The 22,155-nt window shown below is 43.4% G+C and overlaps 1 protein-coding gene across 1 annotated transcript in view; it reads right to left on the bottom strand.

Moving 5' to 3' along the window:
• Window positions 1–22,155, bottom strand: part of slc23a3 (solute carrier family 23 member 3) — an 85,121-nt gene that overhangs the window by 18,809 nt on the left and 44,157 nt on the right. The window contains exons 7-11 of the mRNA XM_063051359.1: window positions 17,918–18,065; window positions 14,722–14,975; window positions 12,248–12,353; window positions 6,257–6,424; window positions 2,375–2,470 (exon numbers count right to left, since the gene is read on the bottom strand). Of these exons, the coding sequence (XP_062907429.1) occupies window positions 2,375–2,470; window positions 6,257–6,424; window positions 12,248–12,353; window positions 14,722–14,975; window positions 17,918–18,065 (772 nt within the window). The remainder of the gene's footprint in view (window positions 1–2,374; window positions 2,471–6,256; window positions 6,425–12,247; window positions 12,354–14,721; window positions 14,976–17,917; window positions 18,066–22,155) is intronic.

The following is a 22,155-nucleotide window of genomic DNA, read 5'->3' as shown; positions in this document are numbered from 1 at the left end:
GCCTAATAGATCATTATGATTGTAGCCCGCCATAAAGTCCTGAAAGACCCTTTTTACTCACGCCGCCTCAGCCAAACAAGTGAGAACTATAGTTCAGATACAGGTTAATGGGAGTAAGAAAAATGACAGTTTGGTCCAGACTCGATGGGCAACGGGACTGTTCCTGTGCTGTAGTGTGCTATGACTCTATGACTAAGACCCAGAAATCTGGTAGCATGTGTTGTGTCTGAGCCTTTACAACCCTCTCAAATTTCAAAGCTTCGCCACTTGAAGAAATTTCCTCTCTTTTCATTTCTAATTGGTCTAACTCTTACTTGAAGCCACTGAACCTTGGTTCTGGAATTATCAGCCAGATGAAATATCAACCCTGCATTAACATTAACAGCCTCCAAAGGATTTCAGGGAGTTATTTGTTGTATAGTTATATCCTGATGTCTAAGTCCATATCTACCTGAAAGTGACCATATAAGTAGAGAGGGTGATAGAGGATGCTTATGGCATGCTTGCGTTCAGTGGCTGGGGCATTGAGAATAAGAGTTGGGAAGTCATGTTAAAACTGCATAAACCTTGGTTAGGCTACACTTGAAGTATGGTGTGCAATTCAGTACCAGAAGGATATGGACACTGTGGGGAGGGTGGGGAAGAGATTCACCAGGATTCTGCCTGGATTAGATGGCATGAGCTACAAGAAGATATTGGACAAAGTTGGGTTGATTTCCCTGGAGCATCAGAGATAGAGGGAAAACCTGATAGAAATTTATAAATTTGAGAGGCATAGATAAGTTAGACAGACAAAACCTTTATCCCAGGGTAGAAATGCATTTGTTGAATTTTGTCTTTTGTTGCATGTCACGCTCTGACCAACACACCACAGCAAGTTCCTGATACATGTAAGTCTATATATAGTGAATAAAATTGACCCTTGATTATATTGGCCGATGGGAAAGAATCCAGGGAATTACTTAAGTTGTTTGGCACAACAAAACAGGAGCTCGAGATGTTTTGCAGATCTAATTAAATTACTAATCAAATGCTGAGCTAAACTAATCCTTGGAGGGCAGGAAACAGTTGATGTTTCGGGCCAAGACCCTTCATCGTGGCTGTGCCTGAAACAGCTAATGTTTATTTCCCTCCATAGATCCTGCTTGATTTACTGAGTTCTCCTGCATTTTGTGTGTGTAGCAAAAGATTTCCATCATCTGCAACATCTCCTATGTTTATAAACTAATTCCTTCTGCCTACATAATGTCCATATCCTTCTATGACATTCCTGTGCATTCTGTCTCATTGGCCCGTATGATTATCCCAGTATGATAAAAAGGGCTCTTAATCTCACAATCGGCCTCATTACGACCTTGCAACTAACTGCCAATGTACACTGCACTTTCTTTTTAATTGAAACAGTTCATTCTACATTCCATTCCTGTCTTCCCTTGTGCTGCACAGGTGTTACAAGATGATCTGCTGTACCAAAATGATCTGTGCGGATGGCATACAAAATAAAGCTCTTCACTGTACACATGGATAATAATCCAATTTACCAAATTACAAAAGAACATTATCCCTATTGAGAACAACATGAAATTCAGAATAGAACATAGAACAACACAACACAGTACAGGACTTTCAGCCCACAATGTTGTGCCAACCTTTAGGTCTACTCTAAGATCAATCTAACCCTTCCTTTCCACACAGCCCTCTAGTTTTATTTCATTTAAGAGTCCTAAATGCCCCTAATATATCTACCTCTACCAACACCCCTGTAGCATGTTCCTCACACTCACCGCTCTCTGTGTAAAGAAACTGCCTTTGACATTCCCCCTATACTTTGCTCTAAACACCTTAAAACTATGCCTTTGTGTCTTAGTCACTTCCGTCCTGTGAAAAATGTTCTTGCCCCCTCGCTCTGCTTATTTACACCTGACTGAAGCCCCTTTGCAGTTTCCTCATTCACAATTTTCAGGGTGGAAATGAAGGGGCTGCATAATTTTAAGATGATTGGAGGAAAGAAAATTGGGGATATAAGAGGTGTGGTGGTCATGTGGGCTGCTCTGTCGGGGTGATGGTAAGGGCAGATATATTAGAGACGTTTAAGAGACTCTTAGATAGGAACATGGATGAAAGAAAAATGGAAGGATTGGATTGAGCTTAGAGTAGATTAAATGTCATCGGTCAAAGGGCCTGTACCGTGCAGTAACGTCTATGTTCTATGTAATCCTGCCTTGTGTTAATATCAGAAGTAAGCAGGAATTGTCATTAGTTCCTGGGGGTAGAAAATGGAGGTACCTTGAGTCGTACTCTATCCCTCTTTCTTCTTATTCACATTACAGGGCAACAGTCAAAAACAAGTTATCACTAGTATTCCCCAATTCACCTGAAACAGTGTTATCCAGGAGAAAAGCCAGAAGCCCTCCTTGAATCACTGGAGTCAACAGCAGTGCCAGAAGAAGCAGATCCAGGCTGGTAACACCTGTGTGGTAACAAAAAGAGGAAAGCAAATCAAAGTACCTGCAAAGACTTATAAACACAAGAGCAAGAAAGGGGAATGGAAAAAGAGGGAAGGGGGAGGAGGGAGAAACTACCAGAAGTTAGATAAATTGATGCTTTATTTGGAGGCTACCCAGATGGAATATGAGGGTCTGCTCTACGACCCACAGCTTATAGACCATCAGGCAACTTCCGAATGTGACAAAGGTTTCTGCTTTCACTTTTCAGAAGGTGACTTCCTAACCTCCACAATCCCTCCAGGTGAGACTATTTCCCCTCAGCTAGCCTGGTGGTGGGGAAGATATGTGGCCTTGGTTGTTGCTCAGACCAGGCCCTCGTGTGCATTTTACAAAGTTGACACAGTAGTACAGCCGGGAGAGCCTTGGCCTCACACTGCCAGAGGTCTGAACTCAATCCTGACCTCAGACACTGTCCATGTGGACCTTGCACATTCTCCCTGAGATGCTCCGGTGTCTCCCCACCCCGCAAAGACCAACATATTGGATGGTTGACTGGCTGCTCTAAGTTGTGTGTAGGTGAGTGGTTTCTGTCAAAATGGTGGTGTGCTCAGTCGTAGTGGCCCATCTGGGACCAAACAAAGGTGTAGCTGTTTGTCCTTTACATTTTTTACAAACGCAAGACTCTGCTGGATATTAAAAACATGACATATTGCACTTCTACCCAATTGAAGAGTGCTCGATAACTGTGGAGCTAGATTTGTTGTGTATCATGTGGCGGCCTGCTAAGGCAACCCAAGAAGGAAGGCATCAGATGCACTGGGCGAAGGCAGTCCACAGTCCAACAAATGGAGCTAATGATTGTTTTTTTTCCTGTGATCGCAAGACCCTGTTGGACCCTGTTGGACTGCAAGTCTGGTTCACTGGTTTATTGGTGAGACTGGTGGTGCAGGAGATATGTGGCCTCAGACCGGGCCTTCATGTTGCTTGCTGCTGCCGTCTGGTGGAGGAGACACCCGAGGCAGTGTGGCATATTGGGCTGGGGGCCAGCCCTTCCCATCGGTGCGGCCCTCTACAGTTCGCTTGGTGGAAGACGAGCTGGATCACACGAGAGTGAGATGACGATTTGCTGCTTGTTCTTACACAAAACATGGCTCCAGAACAACAGCCCATGCACCATCAATCTACAAGTCACAACACTCATGGACTTAAGCTCTATAATTTTTTTTGTGACCATACGTTTTAGTGCTATCATAATTGTATGTGCTATTTGTGCCCTGTGCTGTGTATAACTGTTAATGTTATGTTTTGTACCTGGGCCGCAAAGAAACACTGTTTCGCTTGGCTGTATTCATGAGTATGGTTGAATGGCAATTAAACTTAAACTTGAACTTGGCTCTGGTGGAGAAGGTAGTTGATGAAAATGAACAGGAGCCTGAAGACACACATTTAGTGGTTTAGGAACAGCTTCTTCCATTCCACCATCAGCTGTGTGGTGAAAAAGGCACAACAGTGCCTCTTTCACCTCAGACGGTTGAGAAGGTTTGATATGGGCCCCCAAGTCCTAAGAACTTTCTACAGGGGCACAATTGAGAGCATCCTGACTGGCTGCATCACTGCCTGATATGGGAACTGTATCTCCCTTAATCGTAGGTCTCTGCAGAGAGTGGTGTGGACAGCCCAGCGCATCTGTAGATGTGAACTTCCCATGATTCAGGGCATTTACAAAGAAAGGTGTGTTAAAAGGGCTCTTAGGATCACTGGGGACCCAAGTTACTCCAACTACAATCTATTCCAGCTGCTACCATCTGGGAAACAATACTGCAGCATAAAAGCCAGGACCAACAGGCTCCGTGACAGCTTCTTCCACCAGGCTATCAGACTGATTAACTCACGCTGATTTAAGTGTATCTCTATGTTACATTGACTGTTCTATTTATTATAAATTATTATAAATTACAATAATTGCACATTGCACATTTAGATAGAGACGAAACATAAAGATTTTTACTCCTCATGTATATGAAGGATGTAAGAAATAAAGTCAATTCAAAGTCAATTCAATTCAATTCTGAATGGACAATGAACCCATTTACACTAACTCACTATTTTTGTTCAATTTTTGCACTACTAATTCAATTTATTTATTGATATATGTATGTTTCGGATTGTAATTTATAGTTTTTTAAAATCTTATTTTGTATTGGAATGCACTGCTGCTGCAAAACAGCAAACTTCACGGCAAATACCAGTGATATTAAACGTACTTCTGATTCTGAAGATGCACATTTAGTAAGTTAGGAACAGCTTCTTCACCTCCACCATCAGATTTCTGAATGGTCCATGAACCCATGAACACTACTTTGTTCATTTTTTGCACTATTTATGTTACTTATAGCAACTATTAAATCTTTGCCCAATGCTACCGCTGTATAATCACAAATTTCATGACATGTGCTTTTATTGCTAAACCCGTCCTCATCCTGAGAAGGTAGAGGTGACCATTTCTCTGATGTAAGTGCAGCAAAAATGCAGCTAAATAACCTACATTGCAAACGCAAATTCTGGCCACTGTTTTGAAGCCTCAGCAAAGATCCGATCTTTGGGAATGACTCATCTTTACCTATCATACCATGGCTGATACTTAGCCAAATTAGTAGCTTTTCAGAGAAATTTGGATGGGTACATAGACAGGAGGGCTATGGTCTAGCTGCAAGTCGATGGGATGAGGCAAAATAACAGTTCAACATGGACTAAATGGGCTGAAGGGCCTGTTTCTGAGCTGTAGTGTTCTATGATTCTGTGATCAAGATGGTGCAGAGCTGTGATGTTGTGGTGCAGACTTAGTTGTTTTTTTAGGTTCTTCGGAATGGTTTTGGGGACAGCACGGACTGTTAGGAGTCAGGTTAGAGATTATCAACACTGATGAAAGAAAGTTAAAGGTCAGGGGCAGGAACCAGAGGTCAGAGCATTCCAGGATCAAAGGTCAGCAAACTACATCGATGGAGGTTGGGTCAGCAGGCTCTGGGAATGTAGTCTAGCGATCCTTGTGGTCAAGAACTGAGGCTGGGGGGCCTCGAGGATGACAAATTCCCGGGTAGGAGGTCTGCCTGGGTAGGACCAGAGGCCCAAGGTTGGTTGGCAGGTCCGGATATATCCCAGCAACCCATGAGGACGGAGGCCGGGTCAGCAGATGCCGAGGGCGAAGCCCTGTGATTCCCGAGGTCAAAGACAACAGCCAGACGATGAGGACCCTGTGACCCTCGATGGCGGCGGGTAGGACGGGGCTTGTTTTGCTGTTTCTTTTTGTCTTGCTGTACGTTGACTGTGTGTTCCTCTGCTGAACATTGTGTGGATGCTACGTTAGCACCGGCAGTATGGTGCCCCCAGCACACCCTCAGACTGTGTTCACACAAATGACACATCTCACTGCATGTTTCAATGTACATGTGATAAATGAAGCTCATCTTAATCTTTGAAAAACAGAAAGAGGTCTCTATATAAACACAAGAGATTCTGCAGACGCTGGAAATCCAACACACAAAAAATGCTGCAGGAACTCAGCAGGTCAGGCAGCGTCTATAGAGGGGAATAAACAGACAACGTTACAGTCTGAGCCCCTTTTCTGAGAGTATGAGTCCTAATGAAAGTCAACTGTTTATTCCCCTATATAGATACAGCCCAACTTGCTGAGTTCTTCCCGCATTTTGTATATGTCACTATCTGTTTGATTGTTTCAATGTATATATGACTAATAAGTCTGATCTCATCTAATCTTGTAGAGATTGGGAGAGGTAGACCACTTTTATTACCTGTTGCGATATATTCTGAATTGAGTCTGAACCACTGAGGGGTGAGAAGAGCCATGAACATGGTAAATCCAATGATGAAGATGTTGCGGCCAGAATCGATGTTCGTGTACTGGAAATAGGAAACTCCTATGGACACTGCCATTGTGTACGTCACACTGAGTACCCCACCTGTACAAAGCAAACAAGTTACTCAGACTTGAGATTGTGTGGATGATGGAAATCTTGAACAAGACGCGCAAATCTGCTGGAAGAACTTAGCAGGTCAGTCAGCATCTATGGAGGGGGTATAACAGTTGACACTTTAGGCTGAGACATCTACTGTTCATTCCCCTCCATAGATGCTGCCTGACCTGTTGAGTTCCTCCAGCATTTTGTGTGTATTGATCAAGTTACTCAAACTGGTTCTCAAATCCCTATATTATCAAACATCTCCTTCAATACTGTATCACACACACACACACACACTTCAGTATAATACATCAACCCTTCAATAGTGCAGGCACTCTTTCACAGTAACTGGAAGAAATTGAGCATGTCCTTGTTAACCATTCCCAATTTTTGTCAAGGGCCTATAAAAACTCTATAATGGAACAACAAACCCGCCCAGCAGAACCGGTACCAGCCTACCCACCATCAAGGACATGTATACAGAAAATTGCTGGAAGAGGGCCAGTAACATGATGAAGAATCCTACATACCCTGCTCATAGACTGTTTGTCCCACTCCCATCAGGGAGGAGGCTACACAGTATTCACACCAGGACCATCGACTCAAAAACCATTACTTTCCCCAAGCAGTGAGGCTGATCAAAACCTCCACCCCTCCACACCCCCTGCCACCACCACTACTTTATCATTTCCTGTCAGAGTCACCTTACGCACAAACTCTGCTGTGCCTGGTCTTGCTTTATGAACGTACAATCAATCTACGTATATACACTATCCGAAGTATTTATATTTATTGTGTTCTTTATCTTATTGTGTTTTTTTGTGCTGCATTGGATCCGGAGTAACAATTATTTCGTTCTCCTTCAAATTTGTGTCCTGGAAATGACATTAAACAATCTGGAATCGTCAATCGTCTGGGGCCAAATGGCTTGGTATGGCAACTGCTCTGTAAGTGACTGCAAGAAACTCGAGAGTTGAGGACACAGCTCAGCACATTACAGGACTCAGACTCCCCTCTACATACTCTGTTCATACTTCTCACTGCCTCATTAAAGCAGCCAGCATAATCAAAGTCCCTGCTCACCCCTAGACATTCTTCCTCCTCCCAACGGGCAGAATATACAAAACCCTAAAAACATACCACCAGGGTCAAGGTCAAGGACAGCTTCTGTTCCATAATTATTAGACCTTTGAAAAGGCCTTGTAAGATAAGATGGACTCACAATCTTTATGATTTTGCACTTTATCATTTACCTGCACTGTAGTTTTTGGTAGCTTTTACACTTTGTTCTGCATTGCTATTGCTTTACCTTATTCTAGCTGAACACACCGTGCAATGTTTGATCTGTATAAACAGTATGCAAGACAAGCTTTTCACTGTATCTTGGAAAATGTGACAATAAAGTTATAAAACTATAAAACATAGGAACAGCATTAGCTCATCTGGCTCAGTGAGTCTGCTCCTCCATTCCATCACGTCTGATCTCCATTGCCTCTCAACCCCATTCTCCTCCCTTCTCTCCATAACCTCTGATGCTCTTACTAATCTAGATCCTATCAACTTCCACGTTACATGTACCTTGCTCTCCACGGCTGTCTGGCAGCATCATCAATTCCAATGCATATGAACACAAGAGGCTACAGAGAGTAGGAGACAGTCCCACCATCACAGGCACAGCCCCCTCCATCACTGTAAGTATCCATATGAAGGCAATATCTATCATCGAGGATCCCCACTGTATGGACCATGCCATCTTCTCACAGTTACCCTCGGGCAGGAGGTACAGAAACTTGAAGTCACACACCACCAGGTTCAGGAACAGCTACTTTCTGAGAACCATCATAAGACCTGAACACCAAACGACAGATGAGCAGAATTAGTCCTTTTGGCCCATTGAATCTGGCCGCCACTCGACCACAGCTAATAAATGATCTCCTTCAACCCCATTCTCCTGCCTTCTCCTTGTAACCTTTGATGTCCTAACGAATCATGAACCTACCTATCTGCACTTTAAAGATACTCAATGTCGTGGCCTCCACAACCTTCTGTGATGATAAATTCCACAGATTCCTCTCCCTCTGGCTAAAGAAATTCCTCCTAATCTCTGTTCTAAAATAATGTCCTTATATTCCCTGGCCATAGATTCCCCTAGTATTGCAAACATCCTCTCCATGCTCAATCTAGGCCTTGCAATATCCATAAGGTTTCAATGAGAATCGCCCGCCCCCATACTTCTGCTCTAATAATAAACCAAAACTGATACCAACTACCAACACAGCTTTCAGTATTATAACATTCAATACTTGTACCCTTCAACTGTACAAACACTGCCTTTTGACATAACACACCCTTCAATATTACACACACACCCTTCAGTATAAGACAAGTACCCTTCAAGAATATGGACACCTTGCAATGTAATACATCCTTCAGTGTTGTACAGACCCTTGCAATGTAACACGTTTTTCAATAACACGATATTATGCACAGCCTCTCAATGTGTAATCTGATTTTGGTTCTGATTCCATTTATGAATAACTACGTCTTTTCAGTCTAACGCACAACATTTCAGTCTGGTTTGGTGCAGCATCCTCTCACAATATACAAAAGTTACAGTCAGAACAGCAGAAAAGTTCTTTGGCTGCAGTCCACCATCACTGCAGGACTTGAATGTTTCCAAGACAAAGAAGCGGGCAGGAAAAATCATTGCAGACACTACCCACCCAGCAAACTGCCTTTTCCTAAAGCTTTCTTCCGGAAAGTGCTATAGGGTTATTAAAACAAATACTTCACTTCATCTTAAAAGTTTCTTTCCGTAAGCAGTTAATCTGATCAGCCATTCTATTAAGGTCACACACTATCCCCCTCTATCTATTACCCCTAAACCACCTCCCTCCCCCGCCACTGCATCTCTGCACTGCTCTGTAGACACTTTAAAACACGTTCTACAAGGTTGCTTACATTGTAAAAAGATGCTGGTATTCACTTATTTAGTGGTGGTAGGATGTTAGTACTTGGAGGTCTATTTTGGCATTGGTCCATCTGGGGCACTTAGAGGCATATGATTAAATCAGTATAGTTTCCTTAAGGAGGAATCTTGCCAGACAAATCCGTTGGAATTCTTTGAGGAAATAACAGGCAGGATAGACAGAAGGAGAGTCAGCAGATGTTGATTACTTGGATTTTCAGAGGACTTTCAGGTGCCATACATAAGGCTGCTTAACAAGATAAGGGTCCATGGGATGACAGAAAAGATACAAGCGTGGATAGAGTATTGGCTGACTGGCACAACATAATGAATGGGATAAAGTTTCTGGTTGATAGCCATTGACTAGTGGTGTTCTGCAGGGGTTAATATTGGGACTGCTTCTTTTCATGTTATATGTCAATGATTTGGATGACAGAAGTGATGGCTTTGTGGTCAAGTTTGTGGATGATACAAAGGTAGGTGGAGGGGCAAGTAGGGCTGAGGAAGCAGGGAGTCTGTACAATGACTTAGACAGATTAGGAGGATGGGCAAGTAAGTGACAGGTGGGAAGTGTATGGTCATGCACTTTGGTAGAAGGAATAAAAGGAATACACAACTTTCTAAATGGAGAGAACACTCAGAAATCAGGGGTTCAAGGAGACTTGGGAGTCCTCATGCAAAATTCCCAGGTTTACTTGCAGGTTGAGTCTTTGGTAAGGAAGGCAAATGCAATGATAGCATTCGTTCTGAGAAGACTACAAATGATGTAATGCTGAGGCTTTACGGGGCATTAGTCAGACCACATTTGGAGTATTGGCCCTTTATCTATTGTGCTGGCATTAGAGGAGGTTCACAAGAAAGATACTGGGAATGAGTAGCATTTGATGGCTCTGGGCCTGTACTCGGCCAGAGTTTAGAACAATAGGGGAGTGGTGTGGAGGGAGAATCTCACTACAACCTATTGAATATTGAAAGGACATGGAGAGGATGTTCCTACAGTGGGAGAGTCCAGGACCAGAGGCCACAATCCTCAGAACAGAAGAATGTCCCTTTAGAACAGAGATGAGGAGGAATTTATTTAGCCAGAAGGTGATGAATTTGTGGAATTCATTGCCATAGATGGCTGTGGAGGCCAAGTCATTGGGTATATTTAAAATGGAGTTGATAGTAAGGGCAAAGGTTATGGGGAGAATGGAGTTGAGAGGGATAATAGATCACCTGTAATGAAATGACAGAGAGGACTTGATGGGCCAAAGAGCCTGATTCTTCTCCTATGTTTTTTGTATTTATGCTAATTTTATTCCATAAGCATACTTTAACTTCTTAAAAATCATTCCTATTATTTATAATTGTTTAATATTGATGTTTTTTTGCATGTCACACCGTGACCAACACACCACAGCAACTACCTAATATACTTAAATGTATATGGCAAATAAAGTTGATTCTTGATCCTTTATTTCATACATCTAACAATAATATGCACAGCCTAAATCTTTTCGATATTACTGATGTCTTTTAGTATATACACCCTTCAATATTGTGCAGGCATCTTCAATATCACACATACCCTTCAATATAATATTACAAACACCCTTGACGTCTCCCTAAATGCAACCCTTTGCTGCTATAACCTTTAATAACACTGCCTTTAATATTACTGAGTTGGGAATTTGGAAGCCTTGACTAATGGATGAGGTACGTTTTCAAATCCCTTCAGCAACGGAATACATCTGAAGGTAAACTTTCCAGGTATTATCAGTTGCAGTGACTACAAAGCGAGATGATTGTTCTAAAAACTCATCTTCTTCAGGGAAGGAAATCTGTCATCCTTACCCCTCTGGTTTATTGTTACCGGTGACCTGGTTAAGTCTGAAATATCTAATTGATTAAAAATAGTGAAGAGGTTGAAGAAGGCAGCTCACTAATGCCTGTAAAAGTGTCAAGTGTTTCCCTTTGGAAGATCGAACTTAAAGCAGAATCCAGGGTTAATGGCAGTGCACAAGAACAGAGGTGTCTTGGGGTCCATGTCAATAGATCCCTCAAAGTTGTCGTACAAGTTGATAGGGCTGTTAAGAAGGTGTATGGTGTGTTGGCCTGCATTAATTGAGGGACTGGGTTCAAGAGCCTTGAGGTAATGTTGCAGCTCTATGAAACTCTAGCTATTGGAATACTGTGTTCAGTTCTGGTCACATTACCGGAAGGATGAGGAAGCTTTAGAGAGGCTGCAGAGGAGATTTACCAGAGTGCTGCCTGGACTAGAGAGCATGTCTCTTGAGGACAGTTTGAGTGACCTAGGGCTTTTCTCTTTGGAGTGAAGGAGGATGAGAGGTAACTTGATAGAGCTCTACAAGATGATAAGAGGCATAGATTGAGTGATCAACCAGATGTTTTTTTCCCCAGGCTGGACATGGCTAATAATTTTAAGGTGCTTGGAGGAAGTTTAGGGGGGATGTCAGAAATAAGCTTTTTACACAGACAGTGGAACATACTGCCGGGGTGGTGGTTGATGCGGATATATTAGGGACACTTAAGAGACTCTAAGGCAGGCACACGTATAAAAGACAAACGGAGGGCTCGGTTGGAGGGAAGGGTTAGAGTGATCTTGGAGTAGGTTATACTGTCAGGGCCTGTACTGTGCTATAACATTCTATGTTCTTAGGGACAATAAATGCTGATCACATCAGTGGTGCCACACTGCCTGAATAAATTAAAAAATGCACCTTCCTCTCAGTAACAGCCCTGGAGCCTGACCCAACTGTGAACTTGCCTCACTAGCTCACCAGCTGCACAATGTATTGCCCCCCTCCCCCCCCCGCATCAACCTATTGCACGAGGGTGGGAGCTAGTCTCACCGTGGATGGCCATCGGAATGGTGGTGAGGAAGTAGGTCAGTTTGACTGACGTTCCAACCAGGATACACAGCACGGCAGCAACCTGAACGGAATGCCGGGATTGCACCTGTGGAACAAGATGGGAACATTGCTGTGAGCAGAATGTGGGCACTGCACCTGTGGAACATTGCTGTGATGCAGGTACACAGACCTCCAGCGTAACATTATATGTGAAACACCGACAACTGACCAATTATATTACATTGTGAACAACTCATACTTAGCTGAATCTCCCCTGCCTTCTCTCTTTTTCCATTCCCCTTTCTGGTTCCCCTCTTACCCCTTCCCTTCTCTTCATCACCTTCCTCCAGTTCCCCTCCCCTTCCCTTTCTTCCACAGCCCACTGTCGTCCCATTACCTCCACGTTTCTCAATTCATCGCCCCTACCCCACCTACCCACCTACCCACCTTCCCCCTGTACTTCTCCCCTTCACCAACCTTCTTATCCGGGCTTCTTCACTGTTCCTTTCCCATGCTGATGAAGGGTCTCGGCCCAAAACATCAGCTGTTTATTCCTCACCATAGATGCTGCCTGACCTGCTGAGTTCCTCCAGCAGTTTGTGTGTTACTCAAGACTTCCAGCATCTGCTGAAACACTAGTGTTTAAGTATGCCAAAAACCTTCTTCTCCATCCTGTCTACCTATGTCTCCATTTTGAGGGAACCTATATTCCAAGGTCTCTCTGTTGTGGAACACCCTTCAAGGTCCTGTCGTCTACTGCATAAATCCTGCCCTGCTTTAACTGACCACTGTCCAACATTCGACACTCATCCAAGTGCATATCCACAAAGTGTCCTTGCTGATTTTATATCCACGAAAGCTCGGGTAGTAAAGTCCAAAGATCAAAGTAAATCTAATATCAAAGTACGCATACATCACCATCTACTGCTCAGAGATACTATTTCTTGCAGGCATTCACAACAGATCAAAAATACGACAGAATCATTAGAAAACTACGCACAAAGACTGACAAACAACCAATATGCAAAAGAAGCCCAACTGCAAATACAAAACAAATAATAATAAAAATAACAAGAAATAAATAAGCAAATAATACTGAGAACACGAGTTGTACAGTCCTTGAAAGTAAGTCAGTGGCAAGGGAGACAAAGAACACAGTTTGACCCATGAAGCTCCAGCAAATGAGATAATCTACTATTAGGGTAAATATTGATCAGGAAGAATTCACTGCCTTTGAAACCATGCACAGTACCTCTGATGATCTCATTGAAACCTATCAAAAGGCCTATATATAGTGGATTTGGAGAGAATGTTTCCTATAGTTGGGGAGTCTAGCCTCAGAATACAAGGACATCCCTTCAGAACAGAGATGAGGAGGAATTTCCTTAGCCAGAGAATCTATGGAATCCATTACCTGTGGAGGCCATGTTAGGTGTATTTAAATCGGAGGTTGATAGGTTCTTGATTAGTCAGGGCATCAAAGGTTTTGGGGAGAAGGCAGGAGAATGGGGTTGAAAGGGATAATAAATCAGTCATGATGGAATGCTGGAGCAGGTTCAATGCACCTGATTCTGTTCCTAAGTCTTATGGTCTTACGTGCTGTGGACAAGGTTGTGATGTAATAGTGCATCTACAAGACAACACCTTGTGGACGGGGAGGCATGACAGCGTGGCAGTTAATGCAATCGCTTTTCAATGCCAGCGATCACAGATTGCTGTTCAATTCTGGTTGCAGTCTACAGGGAGACTGTACTTTCTCTGGTGGGTTTGCTTGGGCTGCTCCAGTTTCCTTCAACACTGCAAAGGTGTGGAGTTAGGATTAGAGAGCTGAGGGCCTGAGGGAAGTATGCAACACCCATGGGCTGCCTCCACTCCCCCAGAACAATCCTTGAACTGTGGTGTCTGTTGAAGCAAAACGATGCATTTTACTGTATGATTTGTTGTACATTTGGTAAATAAAGCTCATGATTTAACATCTCTGACAATACAACAGCGCACCAGTATGGCACTGGATTCTGCATCCCAAATCCCAGGAGTTTGATCTGAGCTTGCAGTTGGAGATAAGATTCAACTGAGTCACAGTTGACATCACCATTTTAGCTCAAAGAGAATTTAGGAAACAAACAATATAAAACACAGGTGGAGATGGCCCACAGCCAAGGATAGCGAATCTGTGGCACGTGTGCCCAAAATGGCACATTCAAAATTTTTGTTGGCTCGCAGTTTGGAGTGCTGTCCCTCAATTCTTTAAACCCCACCCACAATAAACAGATGCATAATAATTATCTTTACTGCCAAATGAAAGAGCAAGTCATTTTTTTTACAGTCCAAGAGAAGTGAAATGTTTTCATAGGAAACGCTTCACGCCAGTTTGGCCCAGCGAGACGGTTGCAAGAAGAAGAGACATCACTGTGGCTGTTTGACTAAAAACATTACAAGGGGGCCCATTCAAAGGAAGACAAAGACACGCCTACCTGTGTTAGCGCCAAAGCTCCGATGTTGGGAATACTGGATGACGTTCCTGAAATGCCTCCTAGGACAGCGCTAAGGCAACTTCCGACTCCTTCCAGGCAAATGCCTCGGTTACAGGAATCTCTTGGTGGGTGCAGGGAGCCCGTCACCTTTGCACACATCGTGTAACAGCCTACAGAGCTGATGCTGGCACCCAGTGCCATGATGGTTCCCAAATAAAGGGTCCGAATGTTGACCCTGGGCACTCCCCACTGACCTGCATGGAAGGTTAGAGCCTTGTTATCAAGGAGGGGAGCTGTGCCCTCACAGCCCTTCACAACCTTGGGAAATAAAGAGAGTTTTTTGACACATTGCCTTCCATAAATCAATATACTGAGTACCAGAGTTGAAATGTTATGCAGAAGCTGTATAGGACATCAGTGAGGCCAAATCTGGAGTCTTGTGTGCATTTCTGGTCACCTACCAACAGGAAAGATATTAATAAATTCGAAAAAGTGCAGAGAAAATTTACAAGGGTGTTGGCAGGACTTGAGAGAAAGGTTGAATAGGTCAGGATTTTATTCCATGGAGTGAGTATAGGAGGATGAGAGAAGACATGCTAGAGGTATATAAAATTATGAGGGATATAGATATAAGATAAATACAAACAGGCTTCTTCAACTGAGATTAGGTGAGACTAGGACTAGAGGTAATAGGTTAAGGGAGAAAGGTGCAATTTTTAGGGGGAACATGGATGGGAGGGGTAAGGATATGCCCGCCTTTTCATTAGCGACAAGAACCAGTTCATGTTCCTTGCCGACTCTGGTAATGTTCCCCCAACTCTTTCTGCACTACATTGATGACCACATTGGAGCTGCTTGATGCACCAATACTGAGCTCGTCAATTTCATCAACTTTGCCTCCAATTTCCACCCTGCCCTTAAATGTTCCTGGTCCATTTCTGACACCTCCCTCCCCTTTCTTTATCTCTCTGTCTCTATTTCTGGAGACAAACAGTCAACCTATATCTTTTATAAGCCTACCAATTCCCGTGGCTACCTTGACTACATGTCTTCCCACTCTGTCTCCTGTAAAACTGCCATTCTTTTTCTCAGTTCCTTTGTCCTTGAAAGTGAGTCCATATGGTGTGGGAACAGTTCAGTGTTGGGGTGAGTGAAGTTGAGTAAAGTTATTCTCCTCTGATTCAAGAGCCTTATGGTTGAGGAGCAATAACTGTTCCTGAATCTGGTGGATGCTGCTTTCCTGTGTAGAAGGCTACAGATGACATGATGGTTGGTGGTATTGTGGACAAGATAGAAGGTTACAATGGGGCATGCCAAGTTGGACTGAGAAGTGGCCGATGGGTTTCAATATGGAAAAGTATGAAGTGATTCACCGTGGAAGGTTGAACTCAAAGGCAGAATATAGAGCTAATGACAGGATTCTTAACAGTGTGGTGGAACAGATGAATCTTTTGATTATCGTCCATAGATACTTCAAAGCTGTGGTGCAGGTTGGTAGGGTGGTTAAGACATATATGGAGTTTTGGCCTTCATTAGCTGGGTGATGTAGTTTAAGAGCCATGAGGAAAGGTTTCAACTTCATAAAACCCTGGTTATATTAGTTATGGCTGCCTCACTAGAGGTGGAAACATTAGACAGGTTGCAGAGGAGATTTACCAGGATGTTTTCTGGATTCGAAGGCACACTGTATGAGGATAGGTTGAGGATAGGTTGCGAAGAAGAAGCATTTCAGGATAGATATTGTATACATTTCTCTGACAGTGTAGGAAAGTTTAGGGAAGATGTCAAAGGAAGTTATTTTACAGGGAGTGGTGAGTACCAGAAAGTGGTGGTAGAGGCAGATACGGTAGGGGCATTTAAGAGACTTTTAGTTAGGCATATGGATGAAAGAAAAATAGAGGGCCATGGGCTGTGAGGGAGGGAAGGGTTAGATTGATTATGGAGTAGGTTTATATAGATCAGCACAGGATTATGGGCTGAATGGCCTGAACTGTGCTGTATTGGTCTATGTTCACTGTTCTAACTCAACTTCAAGAAAAATATTTCTTTATGCTACAGTGACTTAAAAGTCAGCATTCACAAAAAAAATTTCTGATATTATCTTTGAATTTGCATTTTACAAGGGGGTTGAATATATTTGCTTTTTAAATTTTGGTTCAATTTAGGTGGTTTTGTCGATTATTAACATCAGTTGAAAAAAATATGTTTTTCAATTATTAAAATAAAGCGATTTGCAAATTAATCATCTTTGTGCTTCTGTAATAAAATATGAACAAAATGGCAATAAGTAATCTAACAGGTTTGTTAAAACGTAATCTCACTGAAACCTGCCGGATACTGAAAGGTCTGGACACGGCAGACATGGAGAGGAGTTTACCACTGGCTGGAGAGTGTAGGAACCAAGGGCACATCTTTAGAATAAAGGACCTGAGATGAGGAGGAACTTCTTCAAACAGAGGGTGGCAAACTTGTGGAATTCATTGCCACATTCAGCTGTGGAAGCTAAGTCATTGGGTATATTTAAGGCTGAGATTGATAGGCTGCTGATTGAATATAGATTGTAGAACATTACAGCACAGTCTAGGCCCTTCAGCCCACAATATCGTGCTGACTTTCAAACCTACTCTAAGATCAATTCATTCCTTCCGTCCCTCACCCTCCATTTTTCTATCACTCTATCACCCATGTGCCTATCTTAAATGTTCCTAATGTCCTAACAAATCATCCCTTGCAGCATATCCTATGCATCCACCACTCTCTGTGTTAAAAAAAGCCTATCCCTGTCACCCTCCCCTATACTTTCCTCAAATCATTTACAATTATGCCCCCTTGTACTAGCCATTCTGCCTTAAGAAGTCGTCTCTGGCTATCCTCTCGATTGGTAAGGGGGTTAATGGTTACAGGGAGAAGGCAGGAGAATGGGGTCAAGAGGAGAAAAAAATGATTGTGACCAGACTGACCTGATGGGCAGAATGACCTACCTTGTGGTCTTATGTTAAGACTGACCATTGCAACTGCCCAGGTTTGCCAGTCTGCAATTGTGGCACGTTCTATTTTTAATGTGTCGCTCCACCACACCCTCACCTCCTCCGGGTTCCGACACAGGAGAATCCCGGAGATGAACAAGCACCTGGCCAGTCCCCTGTCAAGATGAGCAGGGATCTCTGGAACTCCCCACCGTCCAGTAATCTGTTACCTGGGAGTGGGACTCTGAACCACGGCACCAACTCCGTGCCGTTGGTGCCGAGGATTCCCTGGAAAACTCCACCCGGATAAGGATTCATGGCAACTCCTTCCCGCAGGTTCCCGCACAGGATCCACAGAGAAACGATCGGCAGGAACAGCTGAAATATTGGAAACCATATATAGTTCACTCACAGGGATCGGGGAGGAGGGGACGCAAGACCATAGCATGACAACACAAGTGGATAAGTAGAAACGACCAGCATGCCTGCCTGCACATAGGGTGTCAGATGTAAGACAGGGGCTTAACTTGATGGTGTTTGGAGGAAAATATTGGGAAGGATGTCAGAGGTAGTTTTTTCACACACAGAGTGGAGGGTGTGTGGAACACCCTGCCAAGGATGGTGGTAGAGGCAGATATATTAGGGAGATTTGGACGACATGGTAGTGGAGCAATTAGTGTATTTGGTCACGTGGGTGTAATTGGGAGGGTCGTGCTTGTTAGCTGGAAGGGCCTGTTTCTCAAAATAAATTTTAATAAAATGAGACTCGTCGACAGCCACATAAATGATAGAAAAATGGATGGCTCTGTGGGAGGGAAGAGTTTGATTGATCTTGGAGTAGGTTTAAGTTTCAGCACGAGATGCTGGGCCAAAAGGCCTGTACTGTTCTGTGTTCTACTTTATCCTATGTTCTATATTCTATGTTCTGAGAGATTCACTCATCCAGACAAGTTGAGAGTATTTCATCACACTCGCTCTTTGCAGATGGTGAAAAGACTTTGGAAATCACTTGGTGAGTCACTGGCTACAGGATATCCACCCTACAACTTGCTCAAACATAAGACAGTAAACTGAGGTGCACTGTTGTATAGACGGATCTTGGGCTGCAAGTCTAAAGTGGCAACTATGAACTAAGATCATTGGTTCCCTAATACAATACAATGGACCTCACAATCATCCTCATTATGATCTCGAAACTTATTGTTTACCTACACTGCACTTTCTCTGTAGCTGTTACACTTTATTCTGCATTGTTATTGTTTTACCTTGTTCTATCTCACGATGTTATGATCTGGTCAATATGAACAGAATGGAAGACAAGCTTCTCACTGTATCTCAGTACATGTAACAATAATAAACCAATTCCAATTCCAACTATGAAAATGGCAGCACAGGTGGATAGGGTGATAAAGAAGGGCATACTTTTTTTTATCACCACATTAAGGGAAAGATGTGGAGGTTTTGGAGATGGTGCAGAAGAGGTTCACTAGGAAGTTGCTTGGATAAGAGAGTATTTGCTATAAGGAGCGTTTGGAAATCCATGTCCTGTTTCCTCTGGAGCTGAGGGAAGTTTATTAATTCCAAGAGGCGTAGATAGGTTCGGTAGTCAGCATTTTTTCCCAAGGTGGAATTGTCAAATCAAGAGGACCTAGTTTTCAGGTGAGAGGGGGAAGTTTAAATAGAGACGTGTGAGGCAAATAGATTTTCACATTGAGAGTGGTAGATGACCCAAATGGTGATGGAAACAGTTATGAAAGCAACATTGAGACAGACTCATGATCAACACACGTGAACTGCTGGAGGAACCTAGCTAGTCAGGCAGGTATCAATGGATGGTCGTCATTTCAGGCCGAGGGTGGATGTCCAGGAAATGGAGGAGATGTGGGTGAGGGCAGCATTAATGGTGAAGAAAGGGAAACCTCATTCCTTGAAGAAGTAGGACATCTCTGATGTTCTGCAAAGGAAAGCCTCATCCTGGGAACAGATGGGGCAGAGATGAAGGAACTGAGAAAAAAAAATGGCATTTTTACAGGTAACAGGGTAGGAAAAGGTATAGCCAAGTATGCTAAATATCTGAGCAACACACATAAAATGCTGGAGGAACTCAGCAATCAGGCAGCATCTATGCAGGGGAATAAGCAGTTGACATTTGAGGCCAAAACCCTCCGTCAGCCCTGCACATAAGCATGAAAGGAATGGAGGGTTAGAGACCATGTAGATGGGAGTTAGTGTAATTAGGCACTATACTTAGCATGGACATCATGTCAGAGGCTGAGCAGAGACCTGATAGATGTTTGTAAAGCATGAGAGGGGGTAAACTCAAATGAGATGTCCAGAGCAAGTTTTTTTAACACAGGCGGGGTGGAGAAGGCAAATATGATAAAGGTATTTAAGAGGATCTTAAAGAAGCTCTTAGATAGGCTCATGGACTTGCAGAGATGGAGGGATATGGACATAGTGTAGGCAGAAAGTATTTGTTTAATTAATTTGGCACAGCTTCGTGGGCCAAAGTCCCACAGGTGCAGCTCTGTCCTATAGAAACATAGAAAATAGGTGCAGGAGTAGGCCATTCGGCCCTTCAAGCCTGCACCACCATTCAGTATGATCATGGCTGATCATCCAACTCAGAACCCTGTACCAGCCTTCCCTCCATACCCCCTGATCCCTTTAGCTACAAGGGCCTTACCTAACTCCCTCTTAAATATAGCCAATGAACTGGCCTCAACTGTTTCCTGTTTGTTTTGTTTGTTTTTCTATTTAGAGACCCAACACGCTGACAGATCCTTCCAGCCCAATTACTCCCATGTGACCAATTAACCTAATAACCCATACGTCTTTGGAAGATGGGTGAAAGCCGAGGCACCCGGAGAAAACCCACGTGGTCATGGGAGAATGTACAAACTCCTTACAGACTGCGGCGGGAAATGAACCCAGGACAATGACACTGTAATAGTGTTACACTACCGTGACACCCACCGTCCAAATTACTTGATGAAAGTTACGCTACCTGAAAAATAAGTTCTGATGAAAAATATATTCTATTTACCTAATGCAAGTGTATTTGTTGCTCATCCCCAGTTGCCCCTCAAGAATGTAGTCATGGACTACCTTCTTGAAATGCAGCAATACATGTATGTTCTTAGGTATCTCCAGTCCTGGCATTGGACAGGGTCCAGAGGAGGTTCACAAAAGTGACCCCAGGAATGAAAGGGTTAATGTACGAGGAGCATATGATGGTTCTGGGTCTGTATTCACTGGAATTTGGAATGTGTGGGATCTCATTGAAACCTAACAAATATTGAAAGGCCTAGATAGAGTGCATATGGAAAGGATGTTTCCTATCGTGGGGAGTCTAGGACCAGCCTACACAGCCTCAGAATATGCGGACATCCCTTTAGAACAGCCATGAGGGAGAATTCCTTTAGTCAGATGGTGGTGAATCTGTGGAATTCATTGCTACCGATGGCGGTGGAGGCCAAGTCATTGGGTATATTTAAACCAGAGGCTGATAAGTCTTGATCAGTCAGGGTATCAAAGGTTTTGGGGAGGAATGAGGTTGAGAGAAATAATAATTCAGCCATGACAGAGTGGTGGAGCAGACTGGATGAGATGAATGCTCTAATGTCTTCTTATGGCCTTATGGTCATAGAGCCATTGAACCACAGAGCACTAGAACACAGAAACAGGCCGTTTGGCCCATCTGCTCCATGCTGAACTGTTATTCTGTCTGGACCCACACCCAGAGCACAGCCCTCCATACTGCTCCCATGTATGTACTTATCCTAGCTTCATTTAAATGTTGCATTTGAATCCACATCCACCACTTCGTCTGTCAGCTCATTCCACACTTGCACAACCCTCTGAGTGATGAGTTCCTCCTCAGATTCTCCTTAAATAGTTGGCCTTTCAACCTTAACCTGGGACCTCTGAGGTAGCAAATTTGATGAGGCATTGGCTTTGTGGGCGAAGCCAGAGAGTGGTAGCAGCTGGTTACCTCTCTGACTGGAAGCCTATGACCAGAGGTGTGCCGCAGGGATCAGTGCTGGGTCCTTTGCTATTTGTCATCTATATCAATGGTCTGGACAGATCTGTGGAGGACACTGAGATTGGGGTGAAGTGGACAGTGAGGGATGCTATCATGGCTTTCAGAGGGATCTGCAGCAGCTGGAAAAATGGGCTGAAAATGGCAGATGGAATTTAATGCAGACAAGTGCGAGGTTTTCCACTTCAGCAGGACCAACCAGGGTAGGTCTTACACAGTGAACGGTAGGGCACTGAGGAGTGTGGTCGAACAAAGGATCTGGAAATACAGGTCCATAATTCATTGAAAATGGTGTCACCGGTAGATAGGGTCGTAAAGGAAGCTTTTGCCACATTGGCCTTCATAAATTAAAGTATTGAGTACAGAAGATGGGATGTTATGTTGAAGTTGTATAAGATGTTGGTGGGGTCTAATTTGGAGTATTGT

This window comes from Mobula hypostoma, chromosome 6 (genome assembly GCF_963921235.1).
Source record: "Mobula hypostoma chromosome 6, sMobHyp1.1, whole genome shotgun sequence".
NCBI classification, from domain to species: domain Eukaryota; kingdom Metazoa; phylum Chordata; class Chondrichthyes; order Myliobatiformes; family Myliobatidae; genus Mobula; species Mobula hypostoma.
The sequence above is the reverse complement of the archived record's forward strand: the minus strand, read 5'-3'. Positions and strand labels throughout refer to the sequence as shown.